The sequence below is a fragment of the Emys orbicularis genome, chromosome 7 (genome assembly GCF_028017835.1).
Source record: "Emys orbicularis isolate rEmyOrb1 chromosome 7, rEmyOrb1.hap1, whole genome shotgun sequence".
Lineage (NCBI taxonomy): Eukaryota > Metazoa > Chordata > Testudines > Emydidae > Emys > Emys orbicularis.
The window spans coordinates 55,782,003-55,802,446 of NC_088689.1; the positions used below are offsets into that span (position 1 = coordinate 55,782,003).

A 20,444-nucleotide genomic window follows, 5' to 3' on the forward strand; every position below is an offset into this window, starting at 1 on the left:
AGACCTACGAGGAGTTCTCCTATGAGGATTTCGCCTCCATCCCCGGCCATATTGACCGGATTTTCGCATAGGTGCACTGGGACTAAAGAGTGGAGCGTCTTGGGCAGCATAATCATGACTTACCGGACATTGTAAAAAAAATTTTAAATACTTGGGACTAAATTGTGAAGAGCCTAAGGCAGACAAATCATGAAAAACCCTTTGTTACGATTGTAAATATTCCAGTTTTTTTGCAGTTAATTGTTTACATGTTTAAGCACTTTAATAAACAGCCATTGTTAATATTATAAATATTCTAGTTCTTGTAAAAATAAATGTTTAGATATTTAAAGCACTCACTGCTTGATCCTTCCCCTGATTCTGTCTCCGGGGTAAGGGATGGGGACGGTTGGTAGGGGATCTCGGTAAGGGTGATGAAGAGCTCCTGGCTGTCGGGGAAATCAGCGGTGCCAGCGCTGTCGACTGCCTCGTCCTCCTCATCTCCTTCTTCATCTTCCCCGTCCGCTAACATGTCCGACGAGGAACCTGCCGCGGACAATATCCCATCCTCAGAGTCCACGGTCAGTGGTGGGGTAGTGGTGGCGGCCGCACCTAGGATGGAATGCAGTGCCTCGTAGAAACGGGATGTGTGGGGATGGGATCCGGAGCGTCCGTTTGCCTCTTTGGTTTTTTGGTAGCCTTGTCTCAGCTCCTTGATTTTCACGCGGCACTGCGTTGCATCCCGGCTGTATCCTCTCTCTGCCATGGCTTTAGAGATCTTCTCGTAGATCTTTGCATTCCGTCTTTTGGAGCGCAGCTCTGAAAGCACGGACTCATCGCCCCACACAGCGATGAGATCCAAGACTTCCCGATCAGTCCATGCTGGGGCCCTCCTTCTATTAGATTGCATGGCCATCTCTGCTGGAGAGCTCTGCATCGTTGCCACTGCTGCTGAGCTCGCCACGCTGTCCAAACAGGGAATGAGATTCAAACTGGCCAGACAGGAAAAGGAATTCAAATTTTCCCGGGGCTTTTCCTGTGTGGCTGATCAGAGCATCCGAGCTCGGACTGCTGTCCAGAGCGTCAACAGAGTGGTGCACTGTGGGATAGCTCCCGGAGCTATTACCGTCGATTTCCATCCACACCTAGCCTAATTCGATATGGCCATTTCGAATTTAGCGCTACTCCTCTCGTTTTGGAGGAGTACAGAAGTCGAATTTAAGAGAGCTCTATGTCGAACTAAATAGCTTCGTGGTGTGGACGGGTGCAGGGTTAATTCGATGTAACGGCGCTAAATTCGACATAAAAGCCTAGTGTAGACCAGGCCATAGATCTCAAACTGCTCAGTTCCTTTGTCCCTTCAGGTGAAGGATGCCAAAATGGCCTTTTCTCTCTGCTTATATCTTTCCAAAGTTCATTGACTCTGCTTCAAGAGATAGGCAGGCTTCCTGGGGTGCAGTCTTCATCCCCCATTGAGATTGTTAAATGGTTCTCTCTCTCCACTTGCTCTCCTGATGGCTTTGTTTATCTTGCACGTCAATGTGCTTTTCTTTGTCTTTGGTCACATCTTGCCTACTTTTCAGCGGGGAGACATTCAAGCAATCAGAATTGTATTTCTTTGGAACAGTTGTAGCTTAAACATTGCTTGCCAAATACATTTTAAGAACATAATTCTGGAACATATTTATTACCCTTTGTATACACCTCTTACATACACCATGCAATGATTTTGGGACAAGTATGTTACCAGTTTGTATAGATATCTTACATAACACCTTTTAGATACAGATCATGACACCAAAGTGTGGGGTAAAGAGAGTATGTCAGGCCTGACAAGAGTTGCTGAGACAGTAGTGAACTACCCACAAGAATAACTTTAGAATCCAGCTGCTGGAATAAATAAAATATAATATATCTTACTTGATTTTAAGATTGCCCGGTTATTACTACATTCCATCTGTTTCCACCTCTGGAGCCTGTTTTTTCTCTGATAAGTTGTGCTTTGTTGGCCTTATTGTTACTGATTAGAAATCTGCTATTTGTCAAACAAGCTTGTTCCCAATCATCTTAGTTGAACAACCCTTGACTTTAATGGTGCTGCTGATTTAAGGACCAACCAATGGCCCTAAATTACTCTTGCTCTAATTTAGCAAATGTAATTTTGTGCTCCTGGTTTTTTTTGAATTGCTAAACTAATTATTTCTCTTTCTCTCTCTTTTTTTTTTTTTTTCTTCATTCCCTTCTGGTAGCCAATACCTTTACTGAAACAAAAGATGAATCACTCCATCACAATGTCACAGGAGCAGATCGCTAGTTTTCTAGCCAATGCTTTTTTCTGCACTTTTCCACGACGCAATGCCAAGATGAAGTCTGAGTATTCTAGTTATCCAGACATTAACTTCAACAGGTATGGCATTTTTGAATAAATGGAGCAGATGACCCTTCAAGGAAAATATTGTAGTCACTTAGGGGAGAATCCTGTTTTTTCTTTCACATAATTAAAAGGCAATTAACACCAATTCAGTAGTTGGTTTCTTCTAAAATTATAAGGAAAAAACAGGAAACAATTTAATCACATTATCCATGGGAAATATGAGGGTCTTGTGGATGAAAAAATGCTTGATAACAAGGCTGACCTACCCCAATCTATTCACAAACACGCACTGGTTTAATTAAATGAGTGCAACCCCCTGGGTGGACACTCTTATTTCCATTTATGAACATTTATAAGCTTAATGAAAAGTGCTATATAAGCAGGGCCGCCCAGAGGATTCAGGGGGCCTGGGGCAAAGCAATTTTGGGGGCCCCTTCCATTTAAAAAAAAGTTGCAATACTATAATAACGTATTTGGAAATGTAAAAAATAACTAATGAAATACATTCAAAAATTAATTTGTAATAATTTGAAAATACACTAAATACATTATTTAAAAACATTAAATATGTATAAATATATGTATGTATACATTTGCAATTACATAATGGGCTGTTGCTGGGTGATGGGGATGGGTGCTGCTGCTGTTGCCCAGGGCTGGGTGGGGAGCTGGGCTCTGGGTTGGGGGGTGCCCGGCTCACAGGGGCTGGACTCAGGGCTGTGGGGAGATGGGGTCAAGGGGGTGTCCGGCTCAGAGGGTCTGGGCTCGGAGCTGGGGGTCAGGGCTGTGGGGGGATGGGGTCGGGGGGTGTCCGGTTCAGAGGGGCTGGGCTCGGACTGGGGGTCAGGACTGGGGGGGGGATGGGGTCGGGGGGCCCCCGGCTCAGAGGGGCTGGGCTCGGAGCTGGGGGTCAGGGCTGTGGGGGGATGGGGTCGGGGGGTGTCCGGTTCAGAGGGGCTGGGCTCGGACTGGGGGTCAGGACTGGGGGGGGGGTGGGGTCGGGGGGCCCCCGGCTCAGAGGGGCTGGGCTCGGACTGGGGGTCAGGACTGGGGGGGGGATGGGGTCGGGGGGCCCCCGGCTCAGAGGGGCTGGGCTCGGAGCTGGGGGTCAGGGCTGTGGGGGGATGGGGTTGGGGGGTGTCCGGTTCAGAGGGGCTGGGCTCAGAGCTGGGGTCAGGGCTGTGGGGGGATGGGGTCGGGGGGAGTCCGGCTCAGAGGGGCTGGGCTCGGAGCTGGGGGTCAGGGCTGTGGGGGGATGGGGTTGGGGGGTGTCCGGTTCAGAGGGGCTGGGCTCAGAGCTGGGGTCAGGGCTGTGGGGGGATGGGGTCGGGGGGAGTCCAGCTCAGAGGGGCTGGGCTCGGAGCTGGGGGTCAGGGCTGTGGGGGATGGGATCGGGGGGGTGCCCGGCCCCTCTCCATGCTGCTTACCCCCTCTCCTGGAGCCTGAGTGCACCACGTCCAGCACTGCAGCGGCGTGGTGTTTCCAGCGGGGCCTGAGCTCCCGCCACTCAGCTGCAGCTCACAGCCCCGCCCCCTTACCAGCTGAGACGCCGGGGGATGTGGGAAGGCGGGGGCAGAGGGAAGCCTCTGACATACTCCTGGGGGCCCCTGTGAGGCCCAGGGCCTGGGGCAAATTGCCCCACTTGACCCCCCCCCCCTCTGAGCAGCCCTGTATATAAGAGCTAGGTATAATTATTGTTATTAAAGAGTGCCTTACTACTTTTTAGCTTCAACCTGTTCCTAGTAGACTTAAGTGAAACTGAAATAAATCTGGCTTAAACTGAGTGTGTCCACACAGCCTTTTGTGCACTGGTTTAGCTATGTCAGTTAAAATTGAACCTTTAGCTAAAACCAGTGGAATTCTGAGTGTAGACAAGCCTTTATTCTCCCCTTCATGGGCTCAAACTTGCACTGAAATAATTAAATTGATTTTAATTCACACCTTTTGTTAAATATTATATTGGTCTATGCCATGTTGTCTGCCTCTAATGCCTGCCTGTCCCTCGTTTTTCTCTTTAAACTCTCTGCCCATCAACCAATATAAATTCCTACATTGTTTCATCACCACTTTTTAAATCAAAGTATCTCGAACCTCCTGCTCAGGTCATACCCTAAAACAAACTAATCCCTTTATTTACAGAGGACAGAATGTTGCCCTTACTTGCATGCATGCATGCATGCATGCAAGGCTACTGATGCTATGCTTGGGAAAGGAAGAGAATATACAGTGTCCCTGAAAAGTGGAACTGTCTTTGTTCTCAGGGCTTATCAGAGTCCCTGTTGATTTTTACAAAAAACATGTTTTGTCATGGTTTTGGTAAACACTTGCAAATTTTGACCACTGAAGCTGGTGCAATTAACATCAGACTGGCTGAACAGGTATCCCACCACTATCCCCACTAGTTTTGTTACATAGTGGAACCATGGGTATGCAATCCTTCATAAGTCCTTGGGCTACTCCTCCATTGCATTAGAGTCCAATCCACATGGAGTCGCTGTCTCACTCTTACTCCAGGCAGTGCTGTGAGTGACATGTCTACAGAAAGATCAGCTGTACTGCAGCCATTTGCTTGCAGTTGTAGTCATATCCTAGGCCACCATGAACTCTTCTTCCTATCTCCCTTGCACCAGTAAAGAATAGACTGGGGAAGGGCACCTGGTGTGGAGGGAAGACAAGCAGCTGACAGTGCATAAGGAGAGAGTGAATAAATATTGCAGAGACAGGGAAAGATTAATAAGGTAAGAGCTGCGGAGGAAAGGATGCAAAAAGCAGATTGAAGGATGGAGGCATTCAGCAATGAGCAGTGGGAGAAACTGACCGAGAGGAGAAACACTGTTTCCTACCTCACCTTTAACTGTAACGTGGCCCCGTTTGTATTTTGAAAAGGGGGAGTGGTGGGGAAGAAAAGGGCAGAGTCTGCACCATTTTCTTCCTACCCTCAATGCCAATGTCATCTTCTTTCCACATTTCCTGTTTTTTGAAGGTAGGAAGGAAAGGGCAATAAAATAAATGTCCTTAGTCATTAGTGGTATTGCATGCTTGTAATTAGGACAGAATTTGTCCCATTACATTCTCTAAGACTCGAAAATACAAACAAGCATTCATGAGCTGGCAGCATATGTACAAAATGTACTGGGCAGTGTCCAAAATCATAATTTGTGATTGTTATAACAATGCACTCCACTTTTGAGGAATATTAGGGGCTTTTTTCCTAATGTGGTTAGAGAACGCTATATTAGAAGTTGTTCTGCTGCAGCAACCCTGCTTTCCCACAGCAATATGCTAGGGCATCGAGACTTAAACTGTGTGGAAACTACTACATTTTATTTTCTGTATAACTGAATGAATTACTTCCATTGCTTGTAGAAATTCATGTACTATACTCCTTTAATGAAGCAGAATAATTGTGTGCATATTAGCAAATTTTTGTGATTTTTTTTCTTTAACAAATGCATTATTCCATAATTAAACTGACTTTCCGTCTTCCCAACATTTGTATAATACACATTTTTCTTCCTACCAAATCTTTAAATAATAAAATTTGTAGCTTAAGGTAAAAAATACACGTGCATAAGAAATTTCTTAATCAAATGTCTTTAACTTCATACAACAGTCATGTTCCTAATCTTTTATTATTAATTTGTTTTATTCTACAAAGAAATGACTAGGTATGCACATGCTCAGTGATTGTTTTGGAAAGGACTATAGAATCATGGGCCAAATATAGGTATTTTTCAACCCTGTTAATTTTAGGACCTGATGCTATGATTTACTATTCAATCTTGTATCTCACTGGAGTCTATGGGAGTTGATGGTGCTATGCACCTCACAGTATCCATCCCTCATAGTTAACAATGATGGACTTTTGTTTCAAAGTAAAAATGATCTGTACCCTCATAGTTGTGTGGATTTCGCTTTTATGTCAAATTGCAGAATGAACCATGCCCCTTTCACCTCTATTCATTTTAAACACATTTAAAAATTGGTACTTCATAGATGATTAAACTGAGAAAGGTCTTAAGTCTAATTTAGAACACTTTAAATCTGCTGTCAGAAAATGTCCCCCTTTTCCACTCTAGGGCTTGGCCATTTCAGGTAATAAAATGAAATGGTACACTTGGTATGTACATATTAAATAAAAATTGTCACTGTTTGCCTACTGTGATTTGACAAGGCTATCAATTTGTTTTATCAAACAAGCCATACTTGGTACAAGAGATTGAGAACATACCATTTATTTTATTTCCTGTAAACCATCTCAAATGTGGTGATGAAGGCAAGTTTCCTGAGTGCTTTTGTGCATGCTGACAACTTTATGGTCATCTGGAAGGGAGACCGCTTATACGTCAGCGTAACATAAGCCATTTTACACTTTGTCCTTTCCAATCCAACTCTTGCTATTGTCACCTAAAATAAATATACATGTGTCAGTACATCTTTGATTTTGTGGTGCTTAATTTTATAGTACATTGTAACATTTTCATGTAAATGTAGATTGTACTTCCTCCTACAAACTGAGAGGCCATTAAGTAATAATATAATAAAGTAGTAAAACACTTGCCAATGTGATTAAATACATCCCTTTTAAACCTGGCAAGGATGTGCCTTTGTGGGCTTTTAAAGTTGTTAATAGTATAATATATAAATTAGAAGTATATCTGATAAAATGGAATTGTCTCTAAGACTCATTTAGGATTACGATGCTAAAATGTTGCCTTAGAATTGTAATTAGGACAATGTCTATGCTGCTTCTTTTCAAAACGTTTAAAATGTGAATAAAAATATTGTAAGCAATATTTTAGAAGGGAGAGAGAGATGAAGTTGACATGGAAAAGATGCATTTTAACTTGTCTGAATTAAAGAGAGACAATTGGGGAATTTAGGTGTTATGGTTGAAATGCCATCACAAAATAAATAGTTATTAAGTTTGTTATTGTGTGACACCCTTGTTGATAGACTCTGCAGAGAGGTCAAGCACTGACTGTGCTTAGAGAATGATCTGCATTTTTCAGTCCTAAAGGTGATCCTTCTAGAACATAGTTGAGGCACATTGTTAGGGTAGCTGAAGAAACTTATGCTGCTTCTACTCATGGTGTATCTGTTCTGTGAATAGATAGAGAATCTGAGTTGTGTCCAGGGCTTATCTATCTAGCACAGGGGTGGGCAAACTTTTTGGCCTGAGGGCCACATCTGGGTGGGGAAATTGCACGCAGGGCTGAGGCAAGGGGTTGGAGTGCAGGAGGGAGGGAGTGTGGGGTGTGTGTGTAGGGGGTGCGGTGTGCCGGAAGGGGCTCAGGGCAAGGGGTTGGGGTGCAAGGAGAGGTGCGGAGTGCAGGAGGGGCCTGAGGGGGGGTTGGGGGCTCAGGGCAGGGGTTTGGGGTGCAGGAAGGGGGATCAGGGTAGGGGGTTGGGGTGCAGAAGGAGGTGCAGAGTGCGGGAGGGGGCTCAGGGCAGGAGGTTGGGGTGCAGGAGGGGGATCAGGGAAGGGGGTTGGGGTGCAGGAGGGGTGCAGCAGGGGGCTCAGTGCAGGGGGTTGGGGTGAGGGGTGCAGGAGGGGTTCGGGGTGTGGGCTCCGGCCTGGCGCCACTTACCTGGAGCGGCTCCGGGGTGGCAGCAGCGCCACACTGCTAAGGCAGGCTCGCTGCCTGCCGTTGCCCTGCGCCGCTGCTCCTGGAAACAGCTGGCACTATGTCCCTGCGGCCCCTGGGGCAGAGGGCAGCGTGTGGAGCCCTTTGTTCTCCCGCCCCATCCCCCAGGGGCCACAGGGACGTGGTGCTGGCCACTTCCGGGAGCGGCGCCACGGGGGTGGCAATCCTGTGGGCCGGATCCAAAGCCATGAGGGGCTGGTTCTGGCCCACGGTCCGTAGTTTGCTCACCCCTGATCTAGCACCTTTTGGGGAACAAAATATTCCTCCTCGTTCACTCTCTTGTAAAATAAATAAATAAAATATGTATGGCTGAACCTTTTGTTCTTCAGTTTCACTACTTTTGTGTGAGGATTGTAGATGAGAATGGTCTTTGTCACGAGGGTTTGTAGTGCTTGTGATACTGTTGAGTTTGCCTGTTGTTCCTATTGAGAGTTATCAGACTTGCCTCTTAAATTCCTATACTTTGGGAAGCCCCTTAATTTTATTTAAAAACTGCCCAAATATAATGGAGTTTGAAGCAGGTTATGAAGGTAAAATACGCTTTCTTCTCAAATTAGTTTTCCGGATAACTGTGAGAGGGGTTGAGTGGCTTGTCAAGAGCTCATACACTTTACTTATGTGGTTCTGATCTGCTAGCAGCTGTTGACTCTAAGGCCTGGTCTACACTAACCCCCAAATTCGAACTAAGGTACGCAACTTCAGCTACGTGAATAACGTAGCTGAAGTCGACGTACCTTAGTTCGAACTTACCGCGGTTCAGACGCGGTCCACACGCGGCAGGCGGGCTCCCCGTCGACTCCGCGGTACTCCTCTCGCCGAGCTGGAGTACCGCAGTCGACGGCGAGCGCTTCCGGGATCGATTTATCGCGTCCAGACCAGACGCGATAAATCGAACCCGGAAGTTCGATTGCCAGCTGTCGAACTACCGCGGTAGTGTAGACCTGGCCTTAGCTATGGTATGCTGCTACAGTAGTTCCTTCCCTGTTTTCCTGTAACAAGAGACTAAGCACATTAAAAGCGCATGGCCCCCAGTCATAAATAGGCTTAGCTCAGATCATAGGCTTCAGTTTCATATTTTAAAGCAGTACATACACAGCATAAACCTAGAGATTTTTTGACACACAAGTAAGAGGGTAAAATGAAGTTATATAAAAAATGCATCTAAATTATGGTGCACTTTTTCAATAGTGACAATATAAAATACTGATACCGCCAATATGTATCCTAAATTTAACTCCAGCCATGTCAGGCAGGATCTTTAAGCTAATTATTTTAGTGAATTGAAATAGGAAAAAATTTACACTAGTTAAGATGTATGCATCTTTTATGGATTTTTTTAATATAGGAAAGGAAATGGACAAACTGTACAGAGACTTATACAGGGGAACTGAAATCTGATTTAGCAATAATGCAATTGTCTCTTACCATAAACAACATCAATTTCATAGCATTGAGTATTCTCTGTGGAGTAAATTATCCAGTGTATTTGAGGTGATCTGGTTAGGGAATAGGAATATATATTGTTTCTATAAAAAGTGGCTCCAGTTACCTCCTAACCATCAACATTTCATTGCAAAGAACTGAATATTGCTTTTAAGTATTTTTTTGCCCCTTTAGGATGGTGGCTGTGTATTCTATTAACCTTCACTGTGGATGGAAATGTTTATTTTTAAATGTGTAATTTTCTGTACAACTTACAAATATACATGTGAATTTGGGTTATAAAATGTGGTCTAAATTTTAAAATGAAAAGTCTTGTATTCTTTATTATAAAGTCTAAAACTATATTGATCAGTTCTTTATTATATTATTTATAATGATCAGTAGAGCAAACTAATATTTGGATAATGGGAATTTGGTTTAATGCTTAAAGCTTAAAAACTGAGTTCTGGGTTCTATTCCTGGTTTTCCTATAACCCAGGGTGATACAGTGAGTTAAGTCACTTAGAGTATGTCTTCACAGCAGCTAGACACCTGCGGCTGGCCCATACTAGCTGACTCGGGCTTGTGAGACTTGGGCTGTGGGGCTGTTTCTTTGCTTTGTAGACTTCCAGGCATGGGTTGGAGCCTGGGCTCTAGGGTCCTGCGTTGTGGGAGGGTCCCAGAGCTCGGACTCCAGCCCAAGCCCGGAAGTCTACAAAGCACTGAAGCACCTCTGCAACCCAAGCCCCGTCAGCCCGAGTCGGCTGGCCTGGGCGAGCCGCAGGTCTTTCTTTCCTGTGTAGACATCCCTTTAGTCCAGAATTTTCAAGTATCTACTAATTTTGAAAGCCTCAATTTTTGGGTGCCTAACTTATGACCTAGAGCCTGACGTTCAGTTACTGAGCTCCCACAGTTCCCTCTGACTTCAGGAAGAGCAAGATTTGCTCCTTAGTGTAAATTTGAGGGTCTTAAGACTAAAAAAAGATCCCCAGTTGCTATTATTTTCTTTGATCCAATTTACTTACCCAACATGGGAAAAACCCAGAAATAAGAAATGCCTCTTCTTTGGGGGTGTAGTAAGGGAGGGTAGTGTTTGCAATTGGATTGACCAACAAAAATTACATTGCTCCATGTATATATGTTCAAACAAACCTTAGTGGGGAAAAATCTTTGTTTTAAAGATACATTTCTAATTATGCATCAGGTTGTTCAGTGCTCTGGTTTTGTCTGTTTTGTTGACAGTATTTTACACCTGTAACAGTTAATAGTCTGCAGTAAATAAGAGAAGAAATTGCCTGTGAGGTTAAATTGTTGAAGTATAGTATGTTTCTTCTCTTTGAGGCCAAAGGGAATCCCAAACCTCTAAGCTACTTTCTATGTAAAGAGAGGAATAGAAGACAGGTTTTAATGTAGAAAGGTGGGATTTACTTAATTAACTGGAAAAAAATACAGCAGCACCAAATCTATTTATTTCACAGTGCCTTGTGTGTTTGACTTGTATAAGTCTGCTCTGAGGTTTTTCCTCACTAGAAAACATAATATCGTTAGATAATTGCATTTCCTCTTGCATTACCACAAGAGTGATAATTTGCAGTCTGGTTGATACTCATCATGACAGGTTTTCTCAGAATTATCACCTGGATTATTAGAGATCAATTAGTTGGGTAAAATTTTGACACTGTAAAAGAACATTCTTATCATTAATCCATTTGAGACCTGTTTTTCCACAAAAACCTTGTATTGGTGATTTACTAAAATCTGTATCAGCTTGTACATTAATACTACTGAATATTTTACTCTTTAAGAAATTTAGGAGCCTGATTTTTCAGTGAGACTTAGGTTTACAAGTCACTTGGATGCTTTTTTAAAATATTTTATTCAGCTACATTATTTTGTAGTTACCATTTTTTAAGTGTTTACGGTGGCTCTAGAACTTACACATATGCTAGCAAGTATGGCTGTGTTTTATCTTTTTTATTGGAGATTAGAATTTCCAATTCTAAATTTCTTTACATTTCTGAAGATCTCTATAGACTGCCATCCTATGCTCTGTAGTTGACACTTAACTTCAGAGCTGTCCAACATACTGTTGTCCACAAAAGCCCTAGTAGAATGTTGTGGAGGCCATTTCACTTGATGATAGGAATATAAATAACAGTAGCAAACACTTATTGTAACTGTTTGTTCATGATGGCTTTGACCAATAACTGATTCCAGCACAATTTCATCTTACAGAACTTGATCAATATCTGTGATGGAACACAAAATATGTTAAAATGTAAATAGAAAATATTTGTTTAAAAAAATAAACCCCTATTGCCTAAGGGTGACTAGAATGATAATACTATACTAATTAACTGCTTTTATTATTAGCCTGAAGCGTTTCAAAGGTAGTTGCTGCACTGATATAAAGAAATATTGCAATCTGCAAATACTCTGTAGAGAGATTCTCCTGACTTTCCCAAACATTTGATACAAAAACCTTACAACCGTATGTGGTCTTGGACTGTGGTTCTCAACCAGGGGTCCGAGGCCCCCTAGGGGGCTGCCCCGCAGGGCCCAGGGCAGAAAGCTGAAGCCCTGCCGCATGGGTTTGAAGCCCAGACCCTGAGCCCCGCTACCCGAGGCTGAAGCCGAAGCCTGAGCAATGTAGCTTTGCGGGGGCTCCTGTGGCATCAGGCCCCAGGCGATGCCCTGCTTGCTACCCCCTAACGCTGGCCCTGACTTTTATGTGCAGAAAACCTGCGATTGTGACACAGGTGGGCCGTGGAGTTTTTATAGCATGTTGCGGGGGGCCTCAGGAAGAAAAAGGTTGAGAACCCCTGGTCTTGGAGATGCATGTGATTAAAGTTGCTTGGAGTACAATTGAATGAAAAGGTCAGATAATGCTATTGATGTGACAGAATACTTATTGAAAGGTTTCAGGCAAATGTTTATAGCAATGCAAATTGAAGTCTAGCAAATCTTTAATGAGTGAAAGAAAAGATGGTTTTGAAAAGAGAAAACACTTCTGTTTTCCTTAAGCAATTCTGTTGGGGGCAGGGGGACGGGGAGGGAGGAAGAACCGGAAGTCAAGTTGCATGGTTCAAAGAAATAGGCAATGATAGTTGAAAGCAAGTGCTTCTATGCTCACTAGTTAGCCTAGTCTATAAATTGTTAGTGTTTTCCCATTTGACCCCTGGTTTTTCTCTTAGGGCCTTGTGGAGTGGAGTGGAGTGTCCACATCTCCCACTGACATCAGTAGGATCTGAGTGTGCTTAGCATAGTAAAGGATAAGGCCCTTAATACCTATGTAGACTTAAGTGTCATTGTAGCCATGTTGGTCTCAGGGTGTTAGAGAGACAAGGTGGATGAGGTAGTATCTTTTATTGGACCAACTGTTGGTGAAAGAGAGAAGCTTTTGAAACACACAGAAGAGCTCTATATGGCTCGAAAGTTTGTCTCGCTCACCAACAGAAGTTGGTCCAATAAAAGATATTACCTACCCCACCTTGTATCTCTATGTAGACTTAAATCAGTCTTCACGAAGTACATACAAGCATAATAGTTTACCTCCTAAGCAGATCCACCCAATAAGCTGGACTATGAAAACTAATAGCTTATTATTTGGGGTTCAAGTAATTGGTCAGCCTGCGCATTCAAATGAACTTTTGCTTAAAGATGTGTTGTATCCTTCTGATATTTTTGAAATGGAAAAGTGAATATTCCTTATGTGCATGGCTGCTTTCTTTGTCCCAATAACACATTATTCTCAAAGGATGAAATGGATCTTTATGCAGATGGCCAGCTCCATTTAAGACCTATATTTTAAATCTAATTTTAAACTATTTTAAGGGCTTAAGTAGGACTTTGGTGGTACATACCCCATGTGCTGCCCCTCTGGACAGGAGTAAATGTTATCATCCACTGTGAGAGCATGTTAAAATCCAGGAAACAGCATGAGTAATCTGATTTCATATTCAACTGCATCAGCAGAGATCAATTTTTTTTCTTGATTAATAAGGTTGACTGCAGAATTTAAATTGCACTGTCTGATAACTTTACAGATTGAGGTTGTTTGGAACCATAACAGGTGTGTTTGGATACATGTAAATCTCATGGAATTACAATCAATGCCATGTATCTGTGAATGGGAAATTTTATATTGAGATTTTATGTTTGAGCCATTCTTGCCATAAAATGCAAATCTCTTAACTATAAGGGTAATTAACCACTGGAACAATTTACCAAGGGATGTGGTCAAGGGTGAAAGTAACTTAAAGGACTTACCAGTACACCTGAGTCCTGAGCAGGGGGCGGGGCCTAAACCAGAAGGGGTGTGGCCTCAACTGCAAGAGGCAGGGCCTTTAAATCACGCCCGGAGCTACCAGCTGCAGAGGTGGCTGGGAGCCCTGGGGCTCGGGCAGTGATTTAAAGGGCCCAGGGCTCTCTGCAGCAGCCAGAGCCCCGGGCCCTTTAAATCGCTGCCCGAGCCCCGCTACCAGAGCCCCTGGGGTAGCAGTGGCGCCCCGGGGCTCCGGTGGTGATTTAAAGGGCCCCGGGCTCCCAGCCACCGCTACTGCAGCGGAGCGCTGGGCCCTTTAAATCGCCACCAGAGCCCCAGGGGCTCCTGGCTGCTGCTGCTACCTCAGGGCTCTGGTGGAGATTTAAAGGGCCTGGGTCTCCACTGCGGTAGCGCAGCTGGGAGCCCCTGGCCCTTTAAATCACCGCCGGCACCCCACCACTGCTACCTCAGGGCTCTGGCAGTCTGGCTTGGGTGGTGATTTAAAGGGCCCGGGGCTCCCGGCCACCACTACCTCAATGGAGCCCCAGGCACTTTAAATCACTGCCCGAGTCCTGGGGCTCCCGGCCGCCTCCGCTACCCAGGGGCTCCAGCAGCGGGGCTCTAGTGGCAATTTGAAGGGCCTGGGGCTCTGGCCGCTGCTGGGAGCCCCAGGCCCTTTAAATCGCCGGCCTGGGGAAGCCGGTCTGGTACGGCGCACCAGCTCTTGCCGGTACACCAGACTGGACTGGCTTACTTTCACCTCTGGATGTGGTGGAATCTGCATTACTCCAATGAATATTGGATATCTTTCTAAAAAATATACTGTAGTTTAGCCACAAGATATGATCTTGATGCAGAGATTACTGGATGAAATTCTATGGCCTTTGTTATGTAGGAAGTCAGATTGGAATAGATGATCAAAAGGGTCCCTTCTGGCCTTAAAAAAATCTATGAATTTGGACCCAGTTTTTGGAAAAAACTTACAGGAATAATGGAGTTGCCTGAATTCCAAGTTTCAAAATTAAATGATTTTGTTCTGATTTGATGAAACAGACAACATTTTCAGAACCATTTACTTCAAAGGTTCAGCTTCTTTCCATTAGACAAAATCCATGCCCTGTCAGTTTTTTGTAGCAAATAATGTAATGTTACAACATTAATATACTTATATTGACATGATGACCCACTATATTTCAAATATTTTTGCCATGAAGGTCTATAAAATATGATGTCAGGAAACTGAACCATGATACAGTAACTCCTCACTTAAAGTCGTCACGGTTAACGTTTTTCATTGTTACGTTGCTGATCAATTAGGGAAAATGCTCTTGTAAAGTTGCGCAGTGCTCCCTTATAACATTGTTTGGCAGCCGCCTGCTTTGTCCACTGCTTGCATTAAGCACATTCTAAGTACTTTTCCTGAACTGGGGCTGCAGTTTGCAGACCTAACAGTTGGGGTGTGGGAGAAGTTTACTTGTAAACAAATTGTAAAGTTGTAAATTCTATGTAGAAGTAATTGCACAATAAACACGAAATCTCGTGATGTCATGTTTAATTTTTCTCATAGTCAAATCAAAATTTTAAGCGAAGTGTAGAATTAAAGACAGTTTTTAAAATATTCTTTGTTTCTAACCATATAATATTGAAATTGTTTATTTTAAATACTCCTCACCACTATCGTTATCCCGCCACGTACTCTGTCATATTATATATTTTTGTGGCAAACTAATATTGGAACTAGGGCTGTTTAATCGCAGTTAACTCATGCAATTAACAAAAAATTAATCATGATTAATCGCAATTTTAATCTCACTGTTAAACAATAGAATACCAATTGAAATTTATTAAATATTTTGGATGTTTTTCTACATTTTCATACATATTATGTTATATGTTGTAATTGAAATCAAAGTGTATATTGTTTTTTATTATAAATATTTGCACTGTAAAAATGATAAAAGAAATAGTATTTTTCAATTCACCTCAGACAAATACTGTCTTTGTTGTGAAAGTGCAACTTACAAATGTAATTTTTTTGTTACATAACTGCACTCAGAAACAAAATAATGTAAAACTTCAGAGCCTACATAAGTCCACTCGGTCCTACTTCTTGTTCAGTCAATCACTTAGACAAACAAATTTACATTTACAGATGATAATGCTGCCCTCTTATTTACAATGTCACCAGAAAGTGAGAACAGGCGTTTGCATGGCACTTTTGTAGCCGGCATTGCAAGGTATTTACATGCCAGATAGGCTAAACATTCGTATGCCCTTTCATGCTTCGGTCACCATTCCAGTGGACATGCTTCCATGTTGATGATGATCGTTACAAAAAAAAAAAAAAGTGTTAATTAAATTTGTGACTGAACTCCTTGGGGGAGAATTGTATGTCCCCTGCTCTGTTTTACCCGCATTCTGCCCTATATTTCATGTTATAGTAATCTTGGATGATGACCCAGCACATGTTGTCCATTTTAAGGACACTTTCACTGCAGATTTGACAAAACGCAAAGAAGCTACCAATGTGAGATTTCTAAAGATAGCTACAGCATTTGACCTCAGAATCTGAAGTGCTTTCCAAAAGCTGAGAGGGACAAGGTGTGGAGCATGCTTTCAGAAGTTTTAAAAGAGCAACACTCTGATGCGGAAACTACAGAACTGAACCACCAAAAAAGAAAATCAACCTTTTGCTGTGTTGGGTTTTTTTTACAGTGCAAATACTTGTAATCAAAAATAAATGTAAAGTGAGCACTGTATACTTTGTGTTCTGTGTTGTAGTTGAAATCAGTATATTTGAAAAATGTAGAAAACATCCAAAAATATTTAAATAAATGGTATTCTATTATTTAACAGTCATTAATCATGATTAATTTTATTTGTGCGATTAATCGCGATTAATTTTTTTAATTGCTTGACAGCCCTAGTTGGAACATAACCACTGTAATTTTTTGTTTTTTCTTATCAAGTGTAGGATTTATATTCAGAACATAAACACTGAAAACAGTTGAAGATTAAATCAGAAAGAACATTTTGTTTGGCTGCTATTGTTAACTGAATATCTTTGTTATATTGCTCCCACAAGTCTGCTTACTTTTATTACTGACCTTCACTCCTGCCTGTTCTTTGGTTCCTCAGAATACCTAAATATCCATATAAAGGGCTTCAATTTGATTAGCAATCCTGCTGCATTTGCTTAGAAGCTAGGAGGTCAAAGATAAATTGTAGGTTGCCTCAGTGGTCAGCTCAGCAGACTTTTTGCATCTGTCTCCTCACTAAATTGAAGTAGCTGTGTGGCAGCGTGACAGAACTCTTGCACAAAGCAAAAGTGGCTTACTGGATGAAAATATGCAGTTGCAAGTAATTTATCAATTACTTCAATTTAAAATGGGGCTTGCAGTGCTTTGAGTTTGATTTACAGTGCAGTTTAGTTGGATGAATTCTTAAAATTTGTATTAATGGTTTCTTGCCTTGGATTCTTATATTGGTAATTGATAATCTACATTCCACTCAGGGAATTGCTTTTTTGTGATCTTGTCATAAAGAGCTCAAGAAAAAATCCAGTTAATATGCATCATGCCGTAACTAAACCTATTCTTTTTAAAACTACAAAACTTTGTATTTGAAATAAATGTTTCCATAATGTTGCATATTGACCAATTCACTTAAAGCTTCATGTTAGCAAGTACAGATATTAATGAGTCCTCACCATTAAATTAATATTTGATATTTTTGGTTCTGTGTAGAGACAGTTGATGCTCAAGGTTGTTGTACAAATGTCTTAATGTTTTCCCAGTGTCCTAGTAATTTCTATTAATGCTTTGTCTCCATGTTGGAGATTTGAAAGATACTTAAGTGTATATGCATCATACAATTGAGACATGATTTGTTCATGTGTTGTTTGGACTTAGTAGGGAATGTTGTGTTTATTTAGATAAAATCTTTGTGTGCGTTTTTAGTCCATTTCCTATCCCCTGCCTTCAGGGAAAAAAAGCTCTGCTCTTGCAATTGAAAACTTGGCTCTGGAATAGGTTCGCGTTCTCAGACAGAGAATAGAACTCTAGGGTCTGATTATTTTTTTTCAGAGGTTCTAAGCACCTAAAACTCAGATTGAAGTCAATGGGAAAATGTGGATCTCTGCACCTCTGAAAATAGGGCCTTTGGCTTGTCATGTGTGGAAGGTGGCTGACCTTACAGCCCTTTTGAGCACTTTGCAGCCTAGTCTGGTGTGGGAAGAAAAAGTAGGTGGATTTAAATTGGTTTTGGAAACTAATTAATAAACTGAGACTGTTTAGTGTATGTTAAGATTTGGGTGTACATATTAATATAGATGTAATTTGAGATTTAGCTCTCCAATACATTTTTGGGCAGGATTTTCACAAGCATTCATCATTGTCCTAATTCTACTCCAATTGAAGTTCATTGTAAAACTCCCACCAACTTCAGTGGAAGCTTGGTTAGGGCAATGGTGTGTGCTGTTGAAACGCTCACTCTCTATTACTATGGTAATAAGCTTACAGCCATAAAAATGACCTGCTGCTTTATGATTTATAGGGAAGGCCTGAAAGGTTGTTTGTACATTTGTTTGGGGTTTTTTTCATGAAGATTTCATGCTTGCTTTTGATATTATAATCCAGCTAGTTCTGTAGTCATTCAAGGAACCCTCCAGCAATGTAATTTCTTTTTAAATGTGAAACACTTTAAAACCCCAACAATCTTTCAGATCTTCATTCATCACAATGTCGCAAAAAAAAATTATATATAAAATCTCCTTCCCTCCCCTGTTCCTCCCTTCTGCGTGCAGCTCAACTTTAATGCAGTTTGGAAGTCTTCTAAATTGATCATTTAATCTCTTTGGACACTGAAAAAAAAAATGAACTAAACTGCATACTAAGATTACATTTGGATGCATTTTCATAAACTGATAAATGTAAGGGTTTAGGGCAGAGGTTAGCAACCTATGGCATGCGTGCCAAAGGCGGCACGCAAGCTGATTTTCAGTGGCACTCACACTGCCTGGGTCCTGGCCACCAGTCTGGGGGGCTCTGCATTTTAATTTTAATTTTAAATAAAGCTTCTTAAACATTTTAAAAACCTTATTTACTTTACATACAACAATAGTTTAGTTATATATTATAGACCTATAGAAAGAGACCGTCTAAAAACGTTAAAATGTATTACTGACACGCGAAACCTTAAATTAGAGTGAATAAATGAAGACTCCGCACACCACTTCTGAAAGGTTGCCGACCCCTGGTTTAGGGGCTTATCCGAGGACCACTATAATCAATAGGAACCTTTTCACTCACTTCCATGGCCTTTGAATCAGGCCCTGAGTTTCTAGAGATGTTTGAGCCTCAGATGAATAGAAGTTTCCTGTTCTAACTGTCTCAACATTGCAAAGAACCAAAATGTTTCTTTCATTCTATGTTTTGTATTGCTAAGTGATTTTAAAAAGTATGGCTGCTATACCATATTTTAGATCTGTACTGACAAACTCACTAATAATAAGCCTACAAGATTATGAAATGAATCATAGCATATTCATCCAGTATTTTCACTCATTGTGGTTCCCCCCCCCCACTTAAATTGCCACTCCAAGACTTCATTTTGTGAAACTCTTTGATTTGAACCAACATTAATTGTGATGAATTCAGAATTATTCTGATTGGAGTGGGCATGGATTTGGGGCTAGTGTCAGGGTTACATCTTTATTCACAAGTAAGTATGGGACCACTGGCTTAGGGAGATGCACTGATTTACATTCTCATCTAACTAGCCTTTGCCCATGAAATCCTTTTTTCCACTTATCGCCATGGAAAAAAGCTCTAATAATGAAGGCTTTATCTTAAATATAAACAATTAGATTGGAAACTGTCAAAGAAAAAAATATTTTATATAAATGAACTTCTTGATTGTAAATATAACTCTCCATTGCTTTAAGAATGGAAAAAAATACTGGAACTGGGAGAAGGAAATAGGAAATCAGTTCATAGATTCTAAGCCCAAAAGGGTCCATTTGATGATTAGCAAGTCTCTCATGTTTAGGAAATCCACCCAAATACTTCTGAAAAGATGCTCTGTGTTGGCCTGAACTCCACTCCATTGAAATCAATGATAAAAATCCCATTTACTTCAGTGGGAAAGTTAGGCCAACACTGAGGACTGCTATTCCAGTTCTTGGCTTTTTCTATACAGGAGCTGTCTGTTATGCTGAATCATTGTTGGCTTTGTGAGGTGGACAGCCTCCATTGAACATTTGGTTGAGATTAACAAATTTATTTGCAACCTAAACATTATTTCAATTTAAATTGAAGAAGAAGAAAAAGACTAGTGTGCGCATTATTAGTCTTGTGTATAAACTGTCTCAGATAAAGGGCACAAACATTAAAATAAAATCACAAGGTTTTAGAGGAAAAACTTTTAACACATACCTAATTTATTTTTATTTTGCTGCTTTGATTTGCTGCTTCAACTTGCCTCCTTAGCTCTGCAAGCTCTGTACTTTATTAGTGCCTGCGCTAATACCATTTTAAAATGGAGGGTACAAGTAAAATTTGTTTTCCTGAAGTCCTTGTTTACAGGTTTCTCTCCCCTCCCCCCCCCCCCCCCCCAAGATTAGTGAAACCAGGACTAGACTAACCTTCCCTTCTCTTCCCCCTATCCCAATTAATTTTTTTATTGAATAATAATTTCCCAGTAAAATTAATCTGTTCACATTGAATACGCCCTCTTCACATAGTTCTTATGTAAGTCT

The 20,444-nt window shown here is 41.7% G+C and overlaps 1 protein-coding gene across 2 annotated transcripts in view; it reads left to right on the plus strand.

Moving 5' to 3' along the window:
- PARG (poly(ADP-ribose) glycohydrolase) overlaps positions 1 to 20,444 on the plus strand; it is a 126,307-nt gene that overhangs the window by 63,981 nt on the left and 41,882 nt on the right. For both annotated transcript variants that reach the window (XM_065407576.1, XM_065407578.1), the window contains one exon: positions 2,229 to 2,386. In XM_065407576.1, coding sequence (XP_065263648.1) covers positions 2,229 to 2,386 — 158 coding nt within the window. The remainder of the gene's footprint in view (positions 1 to 2,228; positions 2,387 to 20,444) is intronic.